Raw genomic sequence first — 25,693 nt, forward strand, 5'->3', positions numbered from 1 at the left:
GCTTTAAATCTGTCTGATTCACCACGACTGTAGGAAGCAAGTTGCATAGGTTTTTGATTTCCAGAATTAACCCGTCTCCTTCTCTTCACAGTGTGCACTCCTTTTGGCTTGTCCCGCATGTTCACGGTCACTGGGCAGCTACTTGTAAAACCCAGGGTAAGGAATCTTCTTTCCCAACCTCTCGCCATCTAAGGTAATGTTCTATAACTCCCAACTTCCCTCCCTGTTCTTCTGAATAGGCTGGCTCTTGCTGGAGTGCCAGCCGTCCTCTGGTATCTCTGCTCAGTTGCCGTTCTTTGTGTGAACCTAGATAATATCAGTAGGCTGTCTGACCATCACAGTCAAGCCTGGGCTTGTGTGCACACCTGCATTTAGCAGCAGAGTGTCACTGGACAGTAATTGGAAAGAGAAAGAAAGTTTTGCATCTCTATAGCGCCGCCTTTCACGACCACCGGATGTCTCAAAGCGCTTTACAGCCAATGAAGTACTTTTTGAAGTGTAGTCACCGTTATAATGTGGGAAACGCGGCAGCCAATTTGCGCACAGCAAGCTCCCACGGACAGCAATGTGATAATGACCAGATCATCTGTTTTAGTGATGTTGGTTGAGGGATAAATATTGGCCAGGACACCGGGGAGAACTCCCCTGCTCTTCGAAATAGTGCCATGGGATCTTTTACATCCACCTGAGAGAGCAGACAGGGCCTCGGTTTAACATCTCATCCGAAAGACGGCACCTCCGCCAGGGCAGCACTCCCTCAGCACTGCACTGGCGTGTCCGAGATTTTTGTGCGCAAGTCCCTGGAGCGGGACTTGAACCCACAACCTTCTGACTCCGAGGCGAGAGTGTTACCCACTGAGCCACCACTGACAATTGGGAGCAAGAACCCTATCTGATTTTCATTTCCGTACAAGGGCATTGTAGCGGTCCCAATTCCATCTGTTGCCTGACTGAGATGGTCTAAATTAGGACAGTAGCAAGCAATCAAATGTGGGACCTTCTAATCTAGCTTAGTACACACCACCTTGTGCATTTACCCAGTAAGTCACTGAAGGAGCTCCAAAAAGAATTGTATCCTCTCCAAATTTCCTGAGTGTTCATGTAGACTTTCATAAATTTAGGCTGTCAGCCGTGGCTCAGTGGGTAGCACTTTTGCCTCCGAGTCACCAAGGTCATGGGTTCAAGCCCCAGTCCAGAGACTTGAGCACTCCGGTGCAGCACTGAGAGAGTGCTGCACTGTCAGAGGTGCCGTCTTTAGGATGAGACGTTAAACCGAGGCCTCGTCTAGACTTGACTATTCCAAGGCTCTCCTGGCCAGCCTCTCATCTTCCACCCTCCATAAACTTGCCCATATCCTAACTCTCGCTAAATCCCATTCACCCATCGCCCTTTGTGCTCACTGACCTACATTGGCTCCCGGTCTGGCAACACCTCTTTTATCATTCTCATCCTTAACCTTGTGTTTAGACCCCTCCATGGCCTCGCTCCTCCCTATTTCTGTGACCTCCTCTGGCCCGACAACTCTTCGAGATCTCTGCGTTTCTCCAATTCTGGCCTCTTGTGCATATCTGATTTCCATCGCTCCACCATTGCCGGCCGTGCCTTCAGCTGCCTGGGCCCTAAGCTCTGGAATTCCTCCCCTAAACCCCTCTAACTCTTTCTCCTCCTTTAAGACGCTCCTTAAAACCTACCTCTTGTCACCTGTCCTAATATCCCCTTATATGGCTGTCAAATTTTGTCTGATAATCGTTCCTGTGACGCGCCTTGGGACGTTTTACTACGTTAAAGGCGCTATATAAATGCAAGTTGTTGTTTAAGGTGGTGGGGGGCAGGCGGAATACATCATTCATCTTATTCCTTTTACTTTTTGTTTTTAGCTTTTGGAGGATCTAGACGAACAACTCAACTGTACACGATTTGAGGAGGCTGCTGTGCTGCACAAGCTAAATGGTATGCAAAAAAAGTAATACTTGGGTACATGTGATGCCTTGTCATCAGTGATAATGGTATAAGCGTAGCTGGATTTAATACCCTTTTCTTCTGTCAAGCACATGAGATTGATATTGAGCATTCACAAACAATAAAGTCCTTTTTTAAAAAATAAAAAAATAAAAAAAATTGTTCGAAGTTAAAAATATAAGTCATGAAGAACGATACATTGAGCTGTGTAGCTTTGTGCTCAATGATAGCTACAATAGAAGGTTTGATCTTTAGTTGAATGAAGAAGTTTAGACCAATTATATCTGTTTTTAAAAGCCATTTAAATTTAAAAGCAAAGTTGTTGTTGCTGATGCATCTTTTTCTCTTTCTGATGGCAGGCAAGATGTCGTCCTGCTGGGTGTTTTTCAGTGTGGAGTCCCTCAAAAACCAGTTCTTGAGTATCCATGCCAGGAGGCTTAAGTTGGGTAAGGACAGAAAGTGTGTGTGGTGGTGTGACTAAACTAGAGCAGTGTCTTTGTTGATGCCTCGTGCAAAGTGTGATGCATCTAACAGCAAATCTGTTCCGGCAGAAATGAGGATAAGCGCATCACCCTGGCAAAGGAACCTGGGATACCCGTTGGCCATGCTGCTCCTTCTGGCATTAACGGTAAGTGTTAACATATTGGTTGGGTTTTGGTGAAGTGAAGAGATTCCAGCCACTCGCCTGTCCACCTGTAATTAATGGAAACTTTGACCTATTTCTACTCCAGGGCCATTTCATATATCACAAATTAATTTGTTTAGTATTCGAAGGGCAGCATGTTACAATGATGCAAGAACCAACCCCCTCAAATTAGACTTGGTTCTCATTATAGTCCACTTCAGATAAATGCACACCTCATCCAAGCATAGAATGTAATGTACCCAATCACATCTTGTACAGAATTGCTGATCACACGGAACATTTAACTACAAAGTGTTCCGTAAACTGTTTTTAATGCTTTGCCAACTAAATGCAGCCAACCCACTGTCAAGTCACCTGGAGACAGCAGTGCACTTCATAGTCTGACCTTCTTGGTGTAAGAGGTGACGTAATAAAACTCACTACGTACTTGGTTGGAGCATAAAGCAAGGCTTTAATCAACTTGTTTCAGAACATGGAGGTCTAGTTGTACTTCACTAGTTCCTGTCTTACAAAATGTCACTGACAAGCTGGGGCCCACGCCCGAGTATTTATACTCCTTGGACGGCGCCACCAGCTGGCCGTCCAGTGTTATTTCATAAGTAGTTTCTTGATGATGAGATTTATAATAAGAGGTTTTTGAGCTTTTTGTTTTGGGTTGAACTGCTGAATACAAAGGTTTGCAAGTTGTCTGTGTATCTGCTGTTTGTAGAAATCCTGAGTGTTTCTCTGCAAAACAAAATATTATCTTATCAGGGTTGAATTGTGTGTATCTTCCTTCTTGCAAAATCTTAAAAAGCATCCTTGCTGTAAACAAAGTCTACCTAAAGCCTTTTCAACTGAAGGAAATGCTGGGGATGATTACCCGTAGCATTTTCTAGCAACTTTGCAAATTGTGGATGTCTGGAATGCTATAACAAATTTCTGGTGGGAGAGCCTAACTTCTTGGAGTCCTGAATCCAAAATGGCAGTGTTGGGGAGAGTGCAAGTTTAAACCCAGTGTAGTTAAGGCAGGGTTTCATGAATGTTTGCTTTTCGAGAGCATACTCCTTCTGAATAGTTGCATTCTCGATCGTTTTGAGATTGCTCCATGGTGTTTATTCTGCACTGTTCCTGTTTTATTGTGACGTATGAACAGAATATACTGTACTAATGTGACTTCATTACTGCAAGTTTATTGAGAAGTGATCTGGGAGTTGATTTTGTGGCCGTTATACATTTTATAATTCTATGATGTTGAAATTCTTTGGATTGAGTATTCAGTTTCGAGACTCCCTCCTGTTCTCTCGGGCTGCAGGGCTTTTAATGAGAGGCTGCATTCCTTAAAAAATATATATATATAATCAATATTTTAAAACCGGTAGCTCCATCTCCAGCTTGGCCACTGTGTTTCAGGAGTGACTCATTTGCATAACTCAAAAAAAAAAAATGAACAGCTCTTCAGTTTTGAAATAAATGTGTTTTATGCAGGAGTTAATTGATTGTGCTTATTATGGCTGAATCCAGAAAACCCAACTTCACATGAAAGGCCTCATTTGAGGAGATGAACTGTTTGTTGACCTTTGGCATGAACATGTTTGGCTCCTGTTTGAGTCCTGATGTATCGCGAGCCAGGAATCGTACATTACTCGACCCATAAATAAAACTTGCTTCAATATTTAAAAATTGGTGTATGTGGTCAAACCAAATCTGGTTATTGTGGGGTTTTTTTAATTTTGTACCCCCCCCCCAAAACTGAGGATGTCTGTGCTGAACAGTGCAATACTTTTGCAGTTGGCGTCCACATCAAGCACCTCCAGATGAGGGACATCATGGGCCAAACTCAATGACATGAATCTTGTCATTTATGTGAAAATGACTTATGAAGTAATACTGGGCGGCCTGCTGGTGGCGCTGTCCAGGGAGAGTATAAATACTCGGGCATGGGCCCAGCTTGCTCAGGACATTCTTTAACAGGAACTAGTGAAGGGCACAACTAGATCTCCATGTTGAAAAACAGTTGATTAAAGCCTTGTTTAATACTCAGACCAAGTGCCTCGTAGTTTTCTTACGTCACTCAGCATAAGGCTTCCTCTGCTCTTCCTTAACGATGTGCCACAACTCCTATTGTGCCACTGTGAACCTTCCATTTTCCAATCCCGTCTGAGAGTATAGCGAAGGGTTGTGGGCTCGTGCTCACTGAATTTGGTTGGGACGGATTTTATATCATTCCATCAGTGTTAAGAGCTGAAAAGACAGTGCTTGAAGGAGTACAGTGCTCCTGAAACACGGAGCGCTGCAGCTTCAGCTCTACTGTTCTGGGACTGAGCGGGATGTCTGACTAATTGGTGAAGGCTGAACTACACTGTTCTTCCCAGTTGACATGCTTATCATTGGTGTTATTTCAGGGTATCTCAGTCCTGCTGGTGGGATTCCATGTCTTTGAATTGCTTATTGATGAAACGGCCATGCCCAAAGGAATGCAGGTAAAGAACTCCGAAATAAAGCGAAACATGTCATTTAATTCAACTGTGTGTATGTGTCATATTCACGTACATGTCTGGGTATATAGTCAGCTACACAGACCTGGCTACACCAAAGATTTTAACCTCGCCCCCGATTCTAAAAGCCACGCATCCTCGAGTTGGGAAAGTCAGTATGATAGAATTTGTTAGGCAAGGGTATTAAGGGTCACGGAAGCAAGGCGGGTAGATGGAGTTAAGATACAGATCAGCCATGATCTCATTGAATGGCGGAACAGGCTCGAGGGGCTGAAGGGCCTCCTCCTGTTCCTATGACACACCTATAGTATTGTGAAGTGTAGAAGCTCAAATTTCCCAGATCTGTACAACCTGTTCCTGTAGCTATTGTCCTGTAACTAGCTAGAATTACTACACTGAGAGTCTGGTGGCTTTTTCTTGCCCATAAAATCAGCAAAGGGAAAGTCTCCAAAGCTAAATGTACAGTGCCCAAATGCAGCGACAATTGCACGTTATGTGTTCTGTAACCAGATTAATTTTGTGTTGGGAGTTGGGATGTTTGATTCTGAGCGTAGAAAACATGAACATTGTGTAACAGACCCCAATTTTCAAAACTGCTGTTTATTCACTTGCAAAACTAGTGTTTGACAATAAGCTTCTCCGGGAACTCTAGAAACAAACCCTCCTTTGTTCTGTACACAAGTGGAGGAACAAAATGCATTGACGTGAACAAAAATAAATTGCATATAGTTTGTCCGAATGGGTGGCCTCCAGCCTCTTGAGTTGCTACTTGTGCTGTATTGTAACGCGGTCCCCAAACTCTTTTCAGGGTATAGCATGCACTAGCTTTAGTGACCTGGAGGGGGAGCTCCTGTACTGCGTACTTACAGTATCTGAATTAAGAACAGAAAATGCTGGAACCTACACTGTCGGTCTGCCAGAATCTGGAAAGGGAAAAGATAGGTTGACCCTTAACAAACTCATCTGGTTCTGAAGAAGGGCTGACAGTGCAAAGTTAGCCTATCTCTTCTCTTTCCAGATGTGGATGAGCCTGCTATGTCCCACCAGCATTTGGAGTTTTTTTCCTTTTCATCACGTACAATATCTCGGTTGTGTTTTGGAGGAAAATGGCAGCTGAGAGTTTGCAGGGTGCTCTTGCAGTGTGCTGGTGTAGTTCTGGATTTTGTATCCTTTCCACTTTGTGCTGAGTTACAAGTGCCACAGGTGCAGACAGCTGTCTAATATCACGTCTAAATGGCCATTCTTCATGTGTGGGCCTAGACGGTGACTGTTTGCAGGCATTTTGACTACCCAGTGCCCTTCCAGCAGCGAGCTTTGGGTAGTGGTCATCACCCAGGAACCCTGGCTGTTCCCCTACACACACTTCTTTCTCACCCCGCCCACCACCTCACTCCATCTACCCTTTCTTCTCCCTCATCCCTTCCAAAAATGTCTGTCATACTGAAGCCAATTGTAGTTCTGTGACTGCAGCCCCAGCTTGAGGATGTTTTTGTTTTGAACCTTGAGTTACTCTGTTATGATGTGTGATTTTAGCAGTGCTGTTAAGTGCTTTTTTTCTGTTCTAGAATCCTCTTCTAGGGAAAGACTCTCTCTCTATGTTTGGTTCACTTGGAGCTGCTGTGGAAGTTGTTCTGATTTTGTATCCTTTCAACGTGTTTCTGTTCAGTAAAGACGGACAAAGTCTCGTTATGTCAGGTCTCCTCCCCCTTTGCGTTCCACCAGGATCTCCTGAGGCTCCCCCACAGCGTGTGATTCGATCTTCACCTGTAATAGGCACAAGCCAAGTGCCACAATCAAAATCAAATCAAATCAACTTTTATTGTCATTGTTAGTGCACAAGTGCAGTACAACGAAATGTAGGCTTGCGGCTCCCGAGAGTGTACAATTTGGATTAGGACACTTAAACATTTCAACATACATTTGTACATATATATTAGCATAAATATGACCATAATAAAGTGCATCGGCAGATGTGCAGGCTTTAGAGTTTATTTGTGGAGTTCAGTAGGATGACAGCCCTGGGAAAGAAGCTGTTCCTAAATCTGGTCGTACGGGTGCGAATGCATCTGTAGCGTCTCCCAGATGGCAGGAGGGCGAACAGACTGTGGCTGGGGTGGGTAGGGTCTTTGATGATGGACCGTGCCCTCCGTAGGCAGCGTTTCTGATATATATGTTCTATGGTCGGTAGCTGGGTGCCGGTAATGCGTTGGGCAGTTTTGACTACCCGCTGCAGGGCTTTCCGGTCATGGGAGCTACAGCTGCCGTACCATACCGTGATACAGTTTGTCAGGATGCTCTCTATAGTGCAGCGGTAGAAGTTAGAGAGGATCAGGGGTGACAGATTACATCCCTTCAGCCTCCTCAAGAAATATAGGCGCTGCTGGGCCTTCTTCACCAGAGAGGAGGTGTGTGTTCCTGACCTCCCGCCTCAGTTTGCTGTTCATCTGTCTATTGGACACCCCAGTGTTGGGGTGTCTGAAGAAGCCTGGTGCAAGGCCCTGCCCCAGGACTCTCCTGGATCAGAGTTGTAAGCCCTCCTCTTCCTCCCCTTCCCCCCAGGATCGTTCCTCAGGGCTCTCCAGCAGCAGTCAGAAAGGCCCGGATGTCGGCAGCCTCCTCGGGGACTCCTGTTTCCTCCCTGATTGGCACAAGGCTTGCTCGGGGGCGGGCCTGCCCAGGGAGTGCATGGCATAGTGCCGGAAAATGAAGTATTTTTGAAGTGTGGTCACTGTTGTAATGTAGGAAACGCAGCAGCCAATTTGCACATAGCAAGCTCCCACAAACAGCAATGTGATAATGACCGGATAATCAGTTTTAGTGATGTTGGTTGGAGGATAAATATTGGCCAGAACACCGGGGAGAACTCCCCCTGTTCTTCAAAATAGTGCCGTGGGATCTCTTGCATCCACCCGAGAGAGCAGACAGGGCCTCTGTTTAAAGACTTATCCGAAAGATGGCACCTCCGACAGTGCAGCACTCCCTCAGCCTAGATTATGTGCTCTAATCTCTGGAGTGGGACTTGAACCCACAATCTCCGAGGCAAAAGTGCTGCCTACTGATTCACAGCTGTCACTGAAATGAATAAAAGAATTGGCACGCACGTGTACTCTGTAGTTTGCAGACCTTGTTTCGGGCACACTTGGTTCTGCTTTCTTCCTTTGGCGCCTCCCCCCCCCCCCCCTCCGAAAAAAAATAAAAGTTTCTGATGCTCTAGGACTAACTAGCTCTGGTCCGGCATGTTGAGTATTTTTATTTCACCTTAACTTCGACACAGTTACTTAATGGTGTCATCAGTTGTTGGGTTTTACAGTTCCCCATTTTTCATCAAACTTGCCCCCAGGAAGCAGGACACCGCCATGACCAAGGTAGGTGTTAACAGTCGGAGCTGTGTCTGTTTAAAATCATTTCCTCTTTGAGGATTATAATAGCACTTCTGCGTCCAAGTCTTTTTTTTTTTAATGGTTCGACCTGTGTTGTATTATAAAATGCCACATTGTTCTGTTTATTTTCTTGTGTACACCATTACAAGCTTGGGTAACTGCATCGTAATGTTTTGGACAAGAGAAGACCTGTGGCTAGCTTCCCCTGCCAAATCTCCCATCAGAGTCTATCTGATTCTAGAATGGCGTGTAAATATTATGACTTATTCTTAAATCTGCAAAGTACATTAGCACTCTGGGCTGTAAAGAATTTTAACCTGGTTACTAATGGCTATATGCAAACTATGCCTTTCTGGGTGCTGTCCATAGTACAAGAGCAAAAGTTAGCCATCAACTAAGCTGTATTTCCCAACACCACAGCAGCACTGTTCAGCTTGTTCTATTGGATATTCTACAATGATTAATATTTGAACACAGCCATCAGATAGTCCGTTACAAACATACGAAAGAGGACAGGGAAAGGCATGGTGTAGCTGACACACCGTCTCCCCCTCATCACCCCTCAGTGGCAGTCTCATTCTCCCAGGAAAGGCAAAAAAACAAGAGGGAAAAATAGTTTGGTCAATTTAGGAAAATAAACTCTGCAGCAATTCTCTCCAATCCCTGGAGGTGACCACATAGGGACTAGTGACACTGGCCACCAATGACTCCGCTACCTTCTATATACAGGAAACTTTGGTTTATCCGGAGGTTGTATGTCCGGAAACCTCGATCTAACGGCAGAAATCAGCAGCCGTTTTGTTAGGTTTTTTTTCTTCTCGCATTTTTTTAAATAGTCTCTGGAAAGTCTCTCTGAAGCTGTTGCTAAGCTACAGAGACGCTTCCAAGGTACGGGCCGACTGTTTACAAGCTGTTGCTAAGCAACAGTGTTTGTTGTCAGATACGGAGATGAAAACCTCCGTATCCTTCAACATTAGCGCTGGTCTGTCCGGAAGTTTTCATAGATCGGCATCACGCCGGTCCCGTCGGTGCCGGATATCGCGAAGTTTCCTGTATAGAGATGTTAGCCACTCACAGGAACTTGTCCCGCTCCCCTTTGAATGCTTGCAGTGAGTCCGCACTCACTTGATGTGCCGTCAATTTATTCCCGAGTTTAAGGGGGAAAAATTTCGGTTGATTTGCGCAAATCCCCATGTGCCTGTGCCCGGGCACGGCGCTGCTAACTCCTCCCGCTGAATTCAGCAGGAGGTAGCTGGTGGCGCTGCGCTGCCGGCGATGACTTCATTGCCGTGCACAGCGCCCCACTTGCACCCAGGCCGCAAACTTCCCTTCCCTTGCGCCCCCTGACCTATTGCCGGACGATCTGTCCGACAGGGTCGGGGCGTTTTTGCGGCAGTGCAAGTTAAAGGGGCAGGTGTCGGGCGGCCATTTTTTTTTGGCCGACTGCCAGCGCCTGCCCCCTTTTTTTCTCTGGGTGCTGGCCGTAATTGCTCAACCCCTCTTGCGTGCCGGGCTGTTTTCACGGCTCCCCGGTGGAGTAGCAGGGCCCCGGTGCGCACAGCGCTAGACCCCTCCCCTTTAATCAGTGGAGGGAGGCCGGCGATGACGCAGTGCTACGTGCCAATGCGTGTGGCACTGTTGTATGTAGCACTGCGATCTTCAGTTGTAGTGCCCCAAGGAGGTGGAACGCTACTGGAAGCACGCCGCCGCCTGCTTAGGGAGCTACTACTGAATTTCCAGCGGAGGGGCACTAAAATTAGCGCCCCAGCGACATTACCGCCCCAAAAATGGTCGCCACCCAATTTTCCCCCCGAAGACTCTCTGCGAAAGGCCATGCCTTCCGGCATCTCACCTAATTCTATGCTTTTGTAACCTATACTTGTGTCTCCGGTCTTTCCTAACCGATCAAGCTTAAGTAGCCTATCCACGTGGACAGAGTCTAATCCTTTCATTATTTTAAGGATCTCAATCGTATCTCCTTGCAGTCTATCTGTTTCCAAAGTAAAAAGCCCCAGCTCGCTCTCTGTCCTGGTAACTAAGGGTCATTAACTTAGTTTAATCAATCTAGTGGGCCTCCCCTGAACCTTTTCTAGGACCAAAACTGGACACCGTATTCCAGATATGGCCTGATCAAAATTGTTTGAAGGATACCATTATCTTTATTGTGATGCGTAAAATCTTTTGATCAATCTGTTTTATCTAGATAATCGGGAACTGTGTGTCACTGCTTGTTCTGAGCTCCGCCCTGCCAGTATTCTCCCGGACACTCGGTAAGCAGCAGTAAATGTCTCCAGTGACTGTAGCTTCCGTTTAACTTTCAGTCACCGTATCTAGATCCGCTCAAACCTTCCTGGTCTGTGCCGAGTTTACTGATATCGACTGGGGCAGTGGTGAGGACGCTCTAATTGGCCGCAACCTGCTCTGACTAGGGAGGGGAGCAAAATCAACCCAAGTTCTTGATTGTTAACCCGTGTACTGTGCTGAAGAGTGAGTTTGTGTGTGTGCGCATGAGGGAAATATTGGGTGAAGACTGGAAGGAAGGAACTTGTGTTTTATATAGTGCTTTATCACATTCTTGAGCTGGTAGAGTTTCACCATCAATGCATTACTTTTTTTTTGAAGTGCAGTCATTATTAATTAGCCAAACACAACAGTCAGTTTGGAGTCACACAAACAACAAGAGATGAATGACCATTAACCTGCTTTTGGTTGAGGGAGGGATGTTGTCCAGGACACTGGGAGAGCTCCTGGCTCCTCTTCAGATAGATCCATTGGATCTTTTGTGTCCCCTTGAACAGACAGACTGGGCCTCAGTTTAATGTCTTGTTTGAAGGATGGCATCTCTGACGACGCAGCACTCCCTCAGTACTACACTGAAAGTGTTTGCTCCCTTCTGGCTAATTAGCCTGCTCACACTTGCTGTCGAACGTCGCTCGTGATGAATGGTCACTTGGCTGAGATATTGTAGAGCCAGCACCTGTGGAGCCTTGCCCCAGTATGAGGCACCCCCTTTGAGAGGAATGGAGAAAGTGGAAGAAAAAACTGAATTGGATAAGCTGTCGATTAAAATGAGCATCTCTGGGGAAAAATCACTGTGCGTGTACACTCCGCACAGCACCAGTCTGTCATTTATTGCCCAATTTGTGAGACTTCTCTGAATAGTAATGAGTGAATCAGACCGCCATTAACTAGGCTGTTTGAATGGCCTCTTCCCACAGCTTTTCATATTGTAAGGAAGGTTTTCTGTTTCCACAGAAGAACAGATTAAATTGTGGAATCTGATCTCCAAAATGCAAATTAAAGAGATCCAAGAAGCAAATGCAATAAAAACAAATTTGCTTTACTCAAGTCACTACAAGCCTTTGGCCCTGATGGCACTTTACCACCATTCCGGTTTGGAATGTGAGCTGCCCAAGACTGCCTGCAGGTGGCACCAAACTCCACCAAGCCCACTGGGACTTCAGATTTTCAGTTTTTAAAATCTACACCTATAACATTCAGTTTTTCCTGCCTTTTATTATAAAGCAGAATTTTTGATAATTTATGGAACTGGTTTTTATTAAATTTATTTTTAAAAATCTGCCCTCCTCCACTGGAATTGTTTGCTCTCAGCCCATAACTAAATGCCATTGTTTAATATTTTCACATCTTTATTGCCTATTGGTATTGTATGGATATATAGAGAGATGCCCTGTCGTCTTATTCTTGTATCATTCAGTGAAATAAAAGCAAGGTCGGCCTGTGCTGTGCTGAGGTGGAGCTTAAGTGGAATTGTTTTTCAAAGGCTAGACTTAAAATGTAAACTTTCCTTCCCCCACACTCCCAATGGCTCCTCTCTGGAAGGCAGTGGCTCCCTCAATGGGGTGTAGTTACGTGTGTTCCAGGCACCCTGTCCATCAAATATTTATGCACTTGCCTTGACTGTTGACCGGCTATTCATATGAAGGTACACATGCATAGCTGGGTAGTGATCAGGAGCAAAAACCTTGGCCTTTTTCTTTTCTCCACCCCTAGCACAGGGACACAAGAAAAAAAGACTTGCATTTCTATAGCGCCTTTCATGACCACCGGATGTCCCAAAGTGCTTTACAGCCAATTAAGTACTTTGAGAGTAGTCACTGTTGTGATGTAGGAAACGCAGCAGCCAATTTGTGCACAGCAAGCTCCCTCAAACAACGTGATAATGAGCAGATTATCTGTGTGTGATATTGATTGAGGGATAAATATTGGCCAGGAAACTGGGGCTAACTTCCCCTGCTCGTCTTCGAAATAGTGCTGTGGGATCTCTTGCATCCACCCGAGAGCAGACGGGACCTCGGCTTAACGTCTCATCCGAAAGACGGCACACTCCGACAGTGCAGCACTCCCTCAGCACTGCACTGGAGTGTCGGCCTAGATTTTTGTGCTCAAGTCTCTGGAGTGGGACTTGAACCCACGACCTTCTGACTCCGAGGCGAGGGTGCTGCCCACTGAGCCAATTGTAACACTATTGCTTCAGTCATGGCTGAGATCAGGTAATTGAGCCCAGGCCAAGGCTTGAACCGAGGACCTTCATAGTCTGCATAGCTGAGATGCAGAATGTATCTGCTGGCCATTGAGACAGCTCTTTTATTTTTAAAAAAGAACCGGAAAGCTCGTTTTTAGATTTTTCTCATTTCCATTTTCTATTTCTCTCTGCCCCAATCCTGGGCGCCATTATTCGATATATATACACTTGTTAAATCTACTATTGGGGCTGCTAACAGCTTTATCTCTTTACATTATCTGCAAAGATTCTACATTTATGAAAGAAAATGCTGCAGATATACAGGAAGCAAAAGACAGGTCAATGCTTCTATTGTGATCCTTCCTCAACCCCGGCTCCACCAGAATTATTGACAAGTTTTTTTTCCCGCCTTCAAGTGGTGATTAATCTGCTATGTATTTCCAGAACTTTCTAGTTTATTTCAACTTTCCAGCATTGATTTTTTTTTTTTTACTCTGTAGTGCAAAATTGGTGTTCTGTCTCCAGCGCTCTCGCTCGCCTGTCCATCCACCTGGTGAGAGTGGCTCAAGTGATGTCTCTCCCTCTCCTACTTGGGGAAACATCTTCCTTCAGTCCAACTTCTTTCAGTGCCTGTCTTGCTGAAGTTGGGAACTGGCTGTGTCGAGACCTGAATACAAACCTGTGTCTTGCTGTGTGGTCATTGTGCTGGTACACAAAAGTACTGTGCAAAACAGAACTGTGTAACCTTTTCAAAATGTGTTTCCCAAGGTAATGTCTCTTCTCACCTTCTCTTCCTCCCCCTAGATAGGTCAGTGAGTAAATGTGTAACGTTGAGATTTACAGCCCGATCTCTGGATCAGTCGTGGGCCTCTGCTCGGTTAGCTTGGTGTTCATGTGTGTGTTCATTCATGCTCCCTGTGATTACATGTGAGCCTAGACATGGAGTATCACATGAATGGCCACACTGTTTATGGCACGGTACTTCAGCAAAAGTCAGCACCCGGAGAGGAGAGAAAATTGGAAGAGAATGTTTTTTACAGTAAAAATGTGTTCTGCAGTACGGCTGGCTTTAAAAACCACGACAGAAGCATAGTATTTATCTGTTCTTTCTCACTTGTGTGCTCTCAGGAAGGTGCGTGTTTATTGAAGCTTTTAATGCAGCAGGGTCCATTTTAACAACACTTTCACTTTTCCTACTGTGCTGCCTCTCGTTAAATGACCCGAGAGAAAAGTAATGCGCGCAACATTTCTGAATTATCTTGCAGGTGTTAAATCAAGTATTTGAATGGCTTCCCTTTTTTATTAAGAATTCTTTTTTCTTTTTTTTTTTAGGAATCACAAACTTTGACTTGTTGGGGAACTTTGGCAGGTTTAACTGGCTGGGAAATTTTTACATCGTCTTTCTCTACAACATGCTTTTTGCTGGCCTTACTGCAATGTGCCTGGTCAAAAAATTCACCAGGGCGATCCAAGCAGAACTTCTCCATGCATTTGGTAAGTGCTAGTTGTACAGGTGTAACAGTGTTAGTTAGGAACCCACCGGTAAATCTTATGCCTGAAAAGAAGGTAGTTATACTGACTGACTTTGTGATTCTAGTTATTGAACAGCAGACTGGGGATTAGATGCTCGCAGTCATCCTATTGTGCATTCTGATTGGGTACATCTTAATGATGAGACCAGGCTGCTTTCAATAATGGCTTGCAGACCTTTAGAACTAGAATCCTATTGGAAATGTGACAGGATTTGTCATGTTCCGCATTATTGTAGCTATTTTATGTTTTAAAAGGTGTGGATAACTTTTATAGTTTGAAATCCATTCAATAGGTGGGTACAGAATCCTAATTGCATGCTTACAGGCGCATCATCTTTTTTCTCTCATTAAACCTGTAGTATCCTTGCATCAGGTAGATATTTGTGTGCCGGGTCAGAGATGCTCGACTTTGCCTGCGCATGCTGAGTAATGGTACCTTTTGTGGGATGAGGTTAGTTTGGATGCTTTAAGCACAATTCTCTGACCAGTTTATATTGCAGAGTTGCTTCAAGAACTGGTTACCTCAGGGCCTTGTGCCATTTGTGTTGCGGGGCAGAGTCTACAGTTTCCAGAAGATTAGGTAACAACTAGTTGTTTGATTCTTGATTTGTGACTTTTTTTTGACCCCTGTACTTCCCTCACTGGCTGGAGAGATGCAGACAGGCCATTGAGCCAGCTTTGTCGCTCAGTGCCTGGCAATGCTTAGGTTATCATCAGGAGCCCTGCTGCCTCTGGAGCCATCCTTGAAACCACTTCTAGTGGGTTTCAGACCCTTGAAAGGCACAGTGTTTCTTTGTTTACCTTGGATTGGTCTGAATTGTAGTGTTCTCTTCATTTCTATTTTCTATATTTCATCTTCAGCCCTTGCCACAAACTCTGTACCATCGACTCCCTATCCCCCTCCTTTGGCCATGGTTTCAGGCTGTTTACAAACATGCTGTTCTTTTTGACCCTGAGCTGAGCTTCTGACTCCATATCCTCTCCATCACCGAGACCACCTACATCCACCTTCGTATCAGCCCTCTGCCACTAAAACCTTCATTTGTGCCTTTTGTAACCTTCAGACTGAACTATTCCAACGCTCTCCTGGCCAGTGTTCCCTCCGTAAACTTCAGCTAGTCTAAAACGCTGCTGCCCGTATCCTGTCCTGCACCAAGTCCTGCCTGCCCGTCACCCCTTTCCTCATTGATCTACAATAGCTCCCAGTTCCCCAATGCTTCATTTAAAATTCCCATCCTAGTCTTGGGCATCATTCTTCCCTATATCTCTGTCGCCGCCTCTAGCGCTACAAACGCAAACCCCCCTCCCCAACTCCATTCCTCTGACCTCTTGTGCACCTCCCCCTCCTGCCTAGGCCCCATGCTCTGGAATTCTCTCCCAAAATCCCTCTGCCTCATCATCTCCCTCTCCTCCTTTAAGATTCTCCTTAAAACCCACCCTTTGACCAAGCTGTTGCTCAGCACTTCTAATACCTTTATCCCTCGCTCTTGCTCTCCCTTTCCCGCCCTCGCCCTCCTCTTCACCCCTGTGGAGTAGCCTGCTGACAAATGAAGAATGGTCACTTGGGTGAGTTACTGGACAGCTGCAGGCACCGTAGAACTGTACCCCAGCAAGAGATGGCACCATCCTGTCTCTGGTCACTCTCCAAGCAGGGTCAATCTGACGTGCTGCAAGTTACCAAAATCTAGTTCAAATAAGGAGGTACAGGAAGGAAGAAATAACTGCACGTGTCTTAACGCAAACAAAAGTGGCGCTTGTTTATTCTCAAATTGTACACATTTGCTGCTTTTGGTGCCACTTGGAGCCAAATTAATGCATAAAAGTTCGATTCCTTGCCATTACAAACCATGTATAAGGAGCTGTAGGGTCCTCTCCAGATATTTTGCTGTTGGTTTGACACACAGATCCAGTCCCCAGTTGCTGATTCTGGAGGGTTCTCATCAGCGTTCTTGCTCAAAATTGTCATTTGATGTGGCCGTGCCCGCTGTGCCAATGGGGGAAGGGCAGCTGAAGATTGCAGTTTGTTTGTTCATAGAAGTATATGAAGCTAAATGCTGTAGATAGAATGCTGTTTTGGGGGCGAAGGTACAAAATGTTAGCCATGTTGTAGTAATGTGCCACTCATTTTGCCTAAAATGAGTGTGCTTTCTTTATGTACATGGTCTCTGAAAGGGCTTGCATTTAAAAAAAAATTTTTTTTTTTTTAAGTAGTTTTCTCTCAATTCCTCATGCAGTTATTGAAAAGGGAAACCCGAGACTAGCGTAGAACTTTACAATATGTCTGTCTTCACTTTTTACTGTTTGCCTTGAAAAATGCATTAACAAGGGTTAAACTCCGTTCTGGCCATGTTAGATCTGTGGTCAGTAACTGGTGACGTTTGTCCTGAAATACAATCCCAGTCCGGTTCCTCTGGGTAAACGTTGCTGTGAAAAGCTTTGTCTCCTGGGAGCCATTTCTAATCTCTCATTGTCAACAAATTGAATACAATGGCTATCCAAGCACAAAGTCAGGGCCGCAACTCGTTCCGAAGGGTCACGATAAGGAGGGATGAAGAGCCTCGCCCGCACCATGCGATTAGGCGTCTGTACCCACCTATTGAAGGGAGTTGATATTGGCACGTTAGCAATATTTTATAACTGCAATTTCTGGATTGTGTAAAGGGTTTTTCTACTTCAAAAGTAAACGACAATGTATCTAATTGTGTGGTATTTATAAGTTTATCAAGATAATTCGCACTGATTGTTGAAACCGTTCAGTTACCCGCCATTGTTTGAGGTATTCCTAAGTTTATGGACAGATTTTCTTAAGGTGCCTAAATGCCAGTATTTTTTGTTTCATTTAAATAAGGTGCTTTTGAACCTGGAGTATGAAGTTATTGTGCATCCTCAATAAAACACCCTCACTGCGTCAAGCTGCTCCCTAGAATATGTGATGTTTATGGTTCCCTCATTAGTAGAAAATCCGTACAAACAACATCAATACACTTCCTTGGTATATTAAACTTTCTGCATGGCTGTCACACTGGAGAGAGTCTGTCCCAGACAGCACCATTGTCACTGCTGTGTGTTTTTCATAGAATACGTGGTTTTTCTCCCCAGAACGTTTTGTAAAACTCACCTACTGTCTGTTGATCATTTCTGTGAAATACATTCGTTTCCCCACCCCTGCCCAACTTTATAGAGCTTCAGGAATTCTACCAAAAAATGTACTCCTGTGCAAAATATACAGTCTTAACCATTGTCCTTGTCTGCAAGAAGGACGATTGAAAAATCTCCCCTTTCACACTCAAATAGTTGGTGAGGGAATAGAAAAGCTTCCTGCGTGCAAGCTAGGTGTGCAGCTGGATCTTAAAAAGGATTGACCTGGATTGCACTTGTCTAAAAGGTTGGCAGTGGTCTTGTGGAGGTGGAGGGAGATGATCTGGTCCGTTTGGGATTGGCCACCTTTCTAGATTAATTTGTAAAACAAATGATGTGAACACCTTGGATTGTAAGTGTGTGTATGTGACGTGCAACAGTGAACACTATTGCTACCAGGAGAAAAGAGGGGATGTGATGCAAACACAGAGAAAGTAGCTTCATTTTTATTGCAATAGGGTTTCTCATCCTTGAAAATGGTGATGGGACAAATAACCAGAGATGGTGGGGTGGGGGGAGACCCTTAACCTTTTCCTGCTTTTAGATGTCTAATAGATGCTCTCAGGGCTGGGGAGGGATAGCTTGCAGTGAGGAGCTGTATTTCTGTTGTCCAGCATAATGTTTTCACCTGGATAAAGGCTGAGGTAATGGGCCCTCACCTGGTCGTTCAGCTCATTGCTGTGTGTGGGATCTTGCTGTGTGCAAATTGGCTGCCACATTTGCTTACAAAACAGTCACTGCACTTCAAGAGTAGTTCTGTGAAGTGGTTTGGGACGTTTTGAAGACACAAACGGCACCATATAAATGTAAGTTCTTTCTTTTAAATATGTTGATAGGATCATTGTTTAGTTTCCCTTTCCTCTCCTTGCTGCTATACACCCTGTTGCTCTGTTGTAGATGCTGGCTTTCTATTTTGTTGCAGTTCCCTGGCTTTGTGTGACTTAACCAAAATCACCTGCCAAATGGCCGATATGAACAGCTGCTTCTCTTGAAGTGGAGAGTGAGACGAATGGGTAGTTGGAGGGTTCCCCCGCCCCGCAACTCTTGAGTCTGTGATATCCTAATAAAATGTAAACGGTTATTCAGACCAAATATTTCAAAATGCTTTATCTGTAAAGTATTTTTAAAATTTCATTCTGTTGCTTTGCAGACACTTAGTCACCCAACTGACAAATGTGCCTTTGATTTTTCACTTTCACTTATTTTTTTTCTTTTTGAATAATTTATTTGACCAAGGGCAAACCTTCACAATAACTAAACTCTCTGACCAGCTGGAATAAATCCAAAATATGAAAAGAACTTGAGCATTATTGACTCAAATCCTGTGTTCTAAAATAATTAACTTCCATTTCTGGATGTAAAGATTACAAAAAAATTCAACCGGGCCTGACGAGGCCTGGGCTCACAGTGGGGGCCTCCTTGATCACAATGAAGTCTGACTGAAAAAAGTGCTAAGTTATTTATAATTAAATTTGATACGATTACTTTAAAATAGACTGTAAACTCCTTGAATGCTGACTTATCTCGGAGCAAGGAGGTAGGTTATGTGAACTGATTGTTAGAATCAGATTTGCTTTTCCTGTTGGTTTATCGTGGATTACAAATCTCGGTTAGATATCGGTCCTTTTATGTTTTTGAAAATAATTTTATCGCTAGCCTCTTTTTGAGGAAGTGTGCAATGGTGGTTATCAGATGTTCAGCGTAGCTAGGTGTAAACCTTGATCTAAATGTTTAATATTGTGAAGCACTTGCTGGGAGTTCATGGGTTGGTGTCTGGATTTGCTTGTCCTACAGTACATATGGATGATGACACAAACTGAGCACTTGCACAGAGGAGTGTGTGAAATTATTTTGATTTTTTAAAATTCACTAGGTTAATTATGGAGCAAAATGGGCATTCGACTGTTTTTCATGCGGCTTTTCACCCCCTGTAGAATTTCTGAAACGAATTGTTTGTGGTTCTAACTTTATTTTTCAACATTTTTTCTTTCAGGCTTGGACAGATTGCCTCTCCCAGTCACCAGATCCAGCACGTCTGCCAAGATGGGCCCAGCTAACAGCAAGAGACTCTCGTAGCATTGCTGGATAGTTATGGCTGATGAAATATCAATGGACCAGCCACACAAGAGATGGAACTATGTTAAAACGATACTGTGAATGCTGCTATTGGTTGGTTTGGAAGTTCCAAGGCCCCTACCCCAGGGCCAGGAAACGTGAACTTTAAACTCCGGATCAGGCCATCCTTTTCAGCAAATCTTGAGACTCTCTGGATTGCCCAATCAAATCTCTCTTTCCCACCATGGAGAAACCAAACTTGTTTACGACAGTCGGAGCTGGAATTACCATTGCCATAGTGAGAGAGACCTCATTATGTAACTGTACAATATTATGGGATGGAATGAACCCAAAGAGGCAGATATTTCAAGCCGTTAAGTGTTTACACTACGTACTCTGTGCAATATGGTTTTTTTTAATGTGGATTTAGCATGTTTTATTTAAAAGTGTTTTTCCCCCTTGGATGTTGCTAGTGTTTTTTTTTAGTTCGCTGTTGACCAATAGGTGTTCCTTCCACCTTTGTTTTAAACTACATTTTTCACTAGTGCTGTCAAAATTGATAGATTGGGAAGGAATTCCTTGTATGCTAGTAACAGAGTGGATATTTGCAGGGGGAGAAAGTGCAGAACTTTTAATATATTTTTGACCATCTCAATTATTACACGATGCTATTTGGGGATAATTCCTCCAGACCATGCTCCTTCCAGAACCGTTTAATGGAGGCCATGGAGAGTGTCTGCTGACCGAGAAACCCAGGCTGTTAACCATGCAGAGAAAAATGGGCGGTTGAGTGAGATTTTCTCATTGAGTTAGCGAACATTGGAAATAGTAAATGTGAAGCTTTATTTGTTAGGATTCAGGTAGGCGAGATGAAATGGTTTTTATTGTATGACATGTTTCAATGCAAAATTACAGGAGTTTTAATCTGCAGTGGTTACTGGCAAATAATGGGGTTTTTTTGTGTCACTAAACTGGTGCTTTATATAAATGGAGCGGCTAACATTGGTGTTTAGGTTACTGATGAAGCAAGACCTCTTGTCCCGCTGCTTGGTAATGACTTTTATATCCTTCCGTATTTTAGTTCTGTTAGTAAGAGTGTCGGGAGCTATAACTGAATCTCTGCGCACACATTCAGGCTGCTTCCCGCCCACCCCAAAGCTAAGAATTCATTTGATTGAAGGATTGAATTGAGTTGCATTTCATTTCTACCGGATTAGATGTATGTGTACCACAAAGTCTAGACTGTCTAAATAGACGAGCCATCAACAAACCATTGATCTGTTTATGTGGGTTTATTATAAAATTGCTAGTGTAGTTTTGGGCAATTGGGTTATTTTTCCACCTCTCTGTCCCTCCTATCATTGATGAACCTCACCATGATGGCATCAAAATTTGGAAATTGAAAACTCATGCCCAACCATTCTGTGAAAAATACATCGATCCTCCAGGTAGCCAAGCCAACCTGACAATTAATTAAACATTTAATTTTGGATCACTTTGAAACATGCAGTAATGAAGAAAAATGAAACTTTAGAAAAAAAAAAAAAAAAAATCTGAAAATGGTTTCAAAAAAAATCTGAAAATGGTTTCAGAAGATTGGGGCCTGTCACTGCAAAAAGTTTGACAAACTAACTCCGATTGCAACCCTACATTCCTGCTCATTGGGCCTTTGTTCCCCGAATGTTGTACATAAATCTGTTTTTCTGTTCCTTAAACTTCAGTTAGCAGAAAACTATTTTAAATGTATTATTCTTTAAAACAGTGCTGTATTATTAAATTAGTTTATGCAATTAAAATCTTAGCCCAGTTAGCAAAGGTGGCAAATAACTGAAGGTTGCCATTTGAGGTTTTATTTTAATATAGGCATCCATTTTAAACTATGTAAACCTGTAAATTTTTTAGGAGCGGCAGCTTCTGTAGAGCAGCAGGTATCGATTGGCGGTGTGAAGGACTGGAAGCCAAGGGTATCAGCGGATCTTTGTACAGCTGGACAGAAACCTGTAGGAAACTTTGCAGTAGCCACTTGGGCAGAATGGATGTGATTTGCTCAGCCTCCCAGCAGCACCAGAGTGAAGGAAGATTATTTAGGAGCGGAGGGGGAAGCCTGACAGCTGTGTATAGTTCTTAAAGTTGACCTTGCGTGAAGTCCTGTCCTTGTTACGCTTGTTTAAAATGTCCTTATGGAGGGGAATGGAACTTGCAGTTTGGGATGATTATCTTTGTACAGGAAACTTTGTGCTATCCGGCACCGACGGGACCGAGCTGTTGCCGTCCCATCAAAACTGCCGGACAAACCAGCGCTAATGTTGAAACATACGGAGATTTTGAGCTCCGTATCTGGCAACAAACCCTGTTGCTACAGCTTCTAAACAGTCGGCCGTACCTTGCAAGCGTCTCTGTAGCTTAGCAACAGCTTCAGCGAGACCTTGCAGAGCCTGACTGGTGGGGGAAAAAAAAGCAACGAAAAGAAAAAAAACCTAACGAAACGGCTCCTGATTTTTGCCGGTGGCTCGAGCATTCCAGACAGTTAACCTCCGGATAAACCAAAGTTTCCTGTAGTTGCTTTGTCTCATTTCTCTGGAGGTCTTAACCGTATGTATCTCCACCATGAGTTTGCGTAGAATATCACGCAGACCAACTGTATGGACTTGTGTTGCTTGAATTAGATTTTGGTCGCTCAAATGCAACAAACCTGCTGCACAGTGTCTATAAGGGCAATGCTGGAAAGATCAGCTAGATCCCAGCTGGTTGTAAAATAATAGAGGGCTATCCTTTTATATAGAAACCTAAATGAGTTGCAAAAGCTGAAAGGACAGTTGACATTCCGACCTCTGCATTATGAATGGCGGGGTAGGAAGGTGAAGAGTTACAAGTCTGAGCGCCGTTGAAGTACACGAGTGTCCCGTGTATCTCAAATCTTCTATGATGATGCCTGTTTGGTAGAAGATGCGAGAACATGTACGAATGAAACTACTACTGTAGAATGCTTCTTAAAATCTGGGATTTGGTCAGAGCTCAGCACCTCCTTTTGGTGGTTAGGTTGTGTGATACAAGTCCAACACCAGTAATTTAACAAAAGGCCATCCTTTTGGCAAAGTCCCTATTCTAGTAAATCCTTAATGTCCATCTCCGCTTCTCTTTTCTCCCTTGGAGCGGTAAAAATATTTCTTTCTAATTGAATTTTATTGGATTCCTAATCCAAAGACTCCTGACTGAAGAGAGTGTTTTGGCATCATGATAGCTCTTGGTCGAGAAATTCATTTTACAACTGAAGCTTGCCCTACTGTGACTGAATCGAGGAATCAATTCAGTCAGATTTTTGTGTTTGAACTCTGGGTTCTCTTACTAATGAGGCTTGTATGTAATAAGGTAATTACTCCTCAAAGCCACGAACAGTTTTATTTAGCACAGTCATGGGACCCAGAGCAGATTGTTCCTTTCAGACCTGGTGTATGATGTCCTGTGATCTGCCCAAGGTCCTGAACTGCCATAGCAAGGCAACAGAGTTTTAAGAACTAATCCTAATAATATTTTCGATGGGCTTGTTCTTGTTTTAAACCTGCTGTTCATAATGGCTCTTAAATTGAATTGCGGCAGTTGGATTTTTTTTGTAACAAATTGGCCTCGTAGGGATTGTGTCTGCTGATTTTTTTTTTTTAATTAATTAAGAGTGTGCAAAAGAGAATAGATCCCAGGGCAAGAAATCCATTTCCTCCTCCTCCCTCTTCTATTGCTGTGGTTTTTCATCAGACTGTGTTCATTTACAGGGCAGGTGAGCTGTTTTTTCATTAGTAGATCCTGATTAAATACTTTGTTGCTTGTCACACTATCCTCCTTTAGGGCTCGTATTTGCTATGTTTGCACTGTTGTCATAGAGACCAGTTCCTGCAGATGTAGTTAACCTTTTTAAGCTACTATAAACTCGAATGGCAACTTTGATTATTTATAAGTTTTTTAAGTGTTCAATATTGTCATTTTAAACTGTGTTCATTTTAGCAGAAAACATTTTGTTTTTTAAAAAATATTGGCAGGAGTTGAATGTGTTTGAGATTTGGAATGGGGTTGGTTACAGTGGAGTTGACCTCTAATGTGTATGTATAGTGTCTTGGGGAGCATGGTTCATTTTTTCAGACTAGTCTCTAAACTGGATATTGTTGAGCATCTTATTGCAATGTAGTTGTGTTTTAGTTCATCCCTCGATTACATATTTAGTGTAAATATCGTTCACTTCACTCCCCAGATGGCCTAGTGGGTAAAGGGCACTGCCTTGTGTAGTAGTAAGCCATATCGATCAGTTGGTCTGCTGCCCTTAACCGTCCATTAGCTTGCTAGCACTTGCTGCCTGGGCTTGCACATGAAGGAGGGCTGCTTGGATGAGGTGCAGAGGATGGCTGGTGCCCATTGAACTGTACCTCAGTATGAGTCAATGAGTTCAGGAGAGGAAGGGAGAATTTTGGAGTATGGGGAGGAATTTACTTCAGTGAGCATCAATTTTTGCCCCTCTCAAAATAAATGCCCCTCTCTTCAATAATTGACATTCCAAATGTAAGGTTCAGATTTTTTTTTTTAAATGGCTATAGGACTTGGGCTGTATGGTGGAAAATCCCAGTCATGGGGCATATCCTTAATGCCTTTTTCGTTAAGGATTCTGAAATACTTGGGAGGCCTGGCATTCCAGTGTCCCAGCAGCCTGGTCTCCTAAAGTTGTTCTATATTGGAGTGAAATGGCTCTGATATATAATCATCACTCCTGTGAAAAGAATATCCCTTTTTTAAACCCATTGTTCGGTAAATAAGTGTTATGTGATTTGAAATTCTAATGCAAACCCATGTTTGTATCTTTTTTGTGTACAATCTGTTAAATACAATACAAGTAAAATGAATTTTTTTTTAAAAATTGGTTGTGTTTTCACTTGTCCTGCCTAACATTACTGAACATCGAATTTTGTAAGATTTTTTTTCCCTCTTCTGTCTGAAACTTTGTGACATGTCTGTCACAAGTCTGGGGTTTCTTTTTCTTTTACTGTAGATATTTTGAGTCCAGTGTTTCTGACTACCCTGGCTCCCTGCAAATGTTTCCACTTGGCCAGTGAGCTGGATGAATTCATAGTGTGAACAGAGAACCCTCTTCCATTTACTTCAGCTGCTACATTCGGTTTTAACTGCCAAACAATTTTTTTAAAATAGTGATTGGAGCAGTACCCAGTTTTACTGTAGTTAAGCTAGAAGTTTTTCTTTTTCTCTCTCCACCTGCCCCCCCCCCGCCTTGAAAAAGATAGGCTAATAAATACCTTCAAAAAATGACTTGTGACCAAGCAAATTTAAATAACACTTCAAATGTGATTGGCTGCCTTTTTTAAATTGAACAAATCTGAAAAGATGTTATTTAAATTAAGTGGCTTGTCCCTTCTGACATCTACTTCAAACAAACTAATTGCTGCAACAATTGTATAAATTTATGCTGGAATTGATTTCTTGGTAGAATGAAAGCCAATACCAGGCCAAATCTTAGATGGGGGGGGTGGGGGAAATGCCTTTTTCCCTTTTTTTTCCTTCCCCCGAACAATATTTACAAGCGAGCGTTTAACCACCGCCCCTTGACATTCAACGGCATTACCATCACCGAATCCCTCACCATCAACATCCTGGGGGTCCCCATTAACCAGAAACTTAACTGGACCAGCCACATAAATACTGTGGCAACAAGAGCAGGTCAGAGGCTGGGAATTCTGTGGTGAGTGTCTCACCTCCTGACACCTCAAAGCCTTTCCACCATCTACAAGGCACAAGTAATGAGTGTGATGGAATACTCTCCACTTGCCTGGATGAGTGCAGCTCCAATAATGCTCGAAGCTCGACACCATCCAGGACAAAGCAGCCCGCTTGATTGGCACCCCATCCACCACCTTAAACATTCACTCCCTCCACCACCGACGTACCGTGGCTGCAGTGTGTACCATCTACAAGATGCACTGCAGCAACTCACCAAGGCTTCTTTGGCAGCACCTTCCAAACCCGCG

The 25,693-nt window shown here is 43.7% G+C and overlaps 1 protein-coding gene across 2 annotated transcripts in view; it reads left to right on the forward strand.

The window, feature by feature from the left end:
• The window catches only part of lmbr1l (limb development membrane protein 1-like), a 67,742-nt gene extending 43,172 nt beyond the window's left edge, over positions 1-24,570 (forward strand). For both annotated transcript variants that reach the window (XM_085972773.1, XM_085972774.1), the window contains exons 8-17: positions 92-156; positions 1,878-1,950; positions 2,319-2,405; positions 2,511-2,587; positions 4,990-5,067; positions 6,648-6,721; positions 8,357-8,447; positions 10,666-10,732; positions 14,281-14,442; positions 19,612-24,570. In XM_085972773.1, the coding sequence (XP_085828899.1) occupies positions 92-156; positions 1,878-1,950; positions 2,319-2,405; positions 2,511-2,587; positions 4,990-5,067; positions 6,648-6,721; positions 8,357-8,447; positions 10,666-10,732; positions 14,281-14,442; positions 19,612-19,694 (857 nt within the window). In that variant the 3' untranslated portion in view covers positions 19,695-24,570. The remainder of the gene's footprint in view (positions 1-91; positions 157-1,877; positions 1,951-2,318; positions 2,406-2,510; positions 2,588-4,989; positions 5,068-6,647; positions 6,722-8,356; positions 8,448-10,665; positions 10,733-14,280; positions 14,443-19,611) is intronic.
• Positions 24,571-25,693: the final 1,123 nt, after the last annotated feature.

This window comes from Somniosus microcephalus, chromosome 33 (genome assembly GCF_052327205.1).
Source record: "Somniosus microcephalus isolate GS21.2 chromosome 33, FLI_Smic_1.0, whole genome shotgun sequence".
Lineage (NCBI taxonomy): Eukaryota > Metazoa > Chordata > Chondrichthyes > Squaliformes > Somniosidae > Somniosus > Somniosus microcephalus.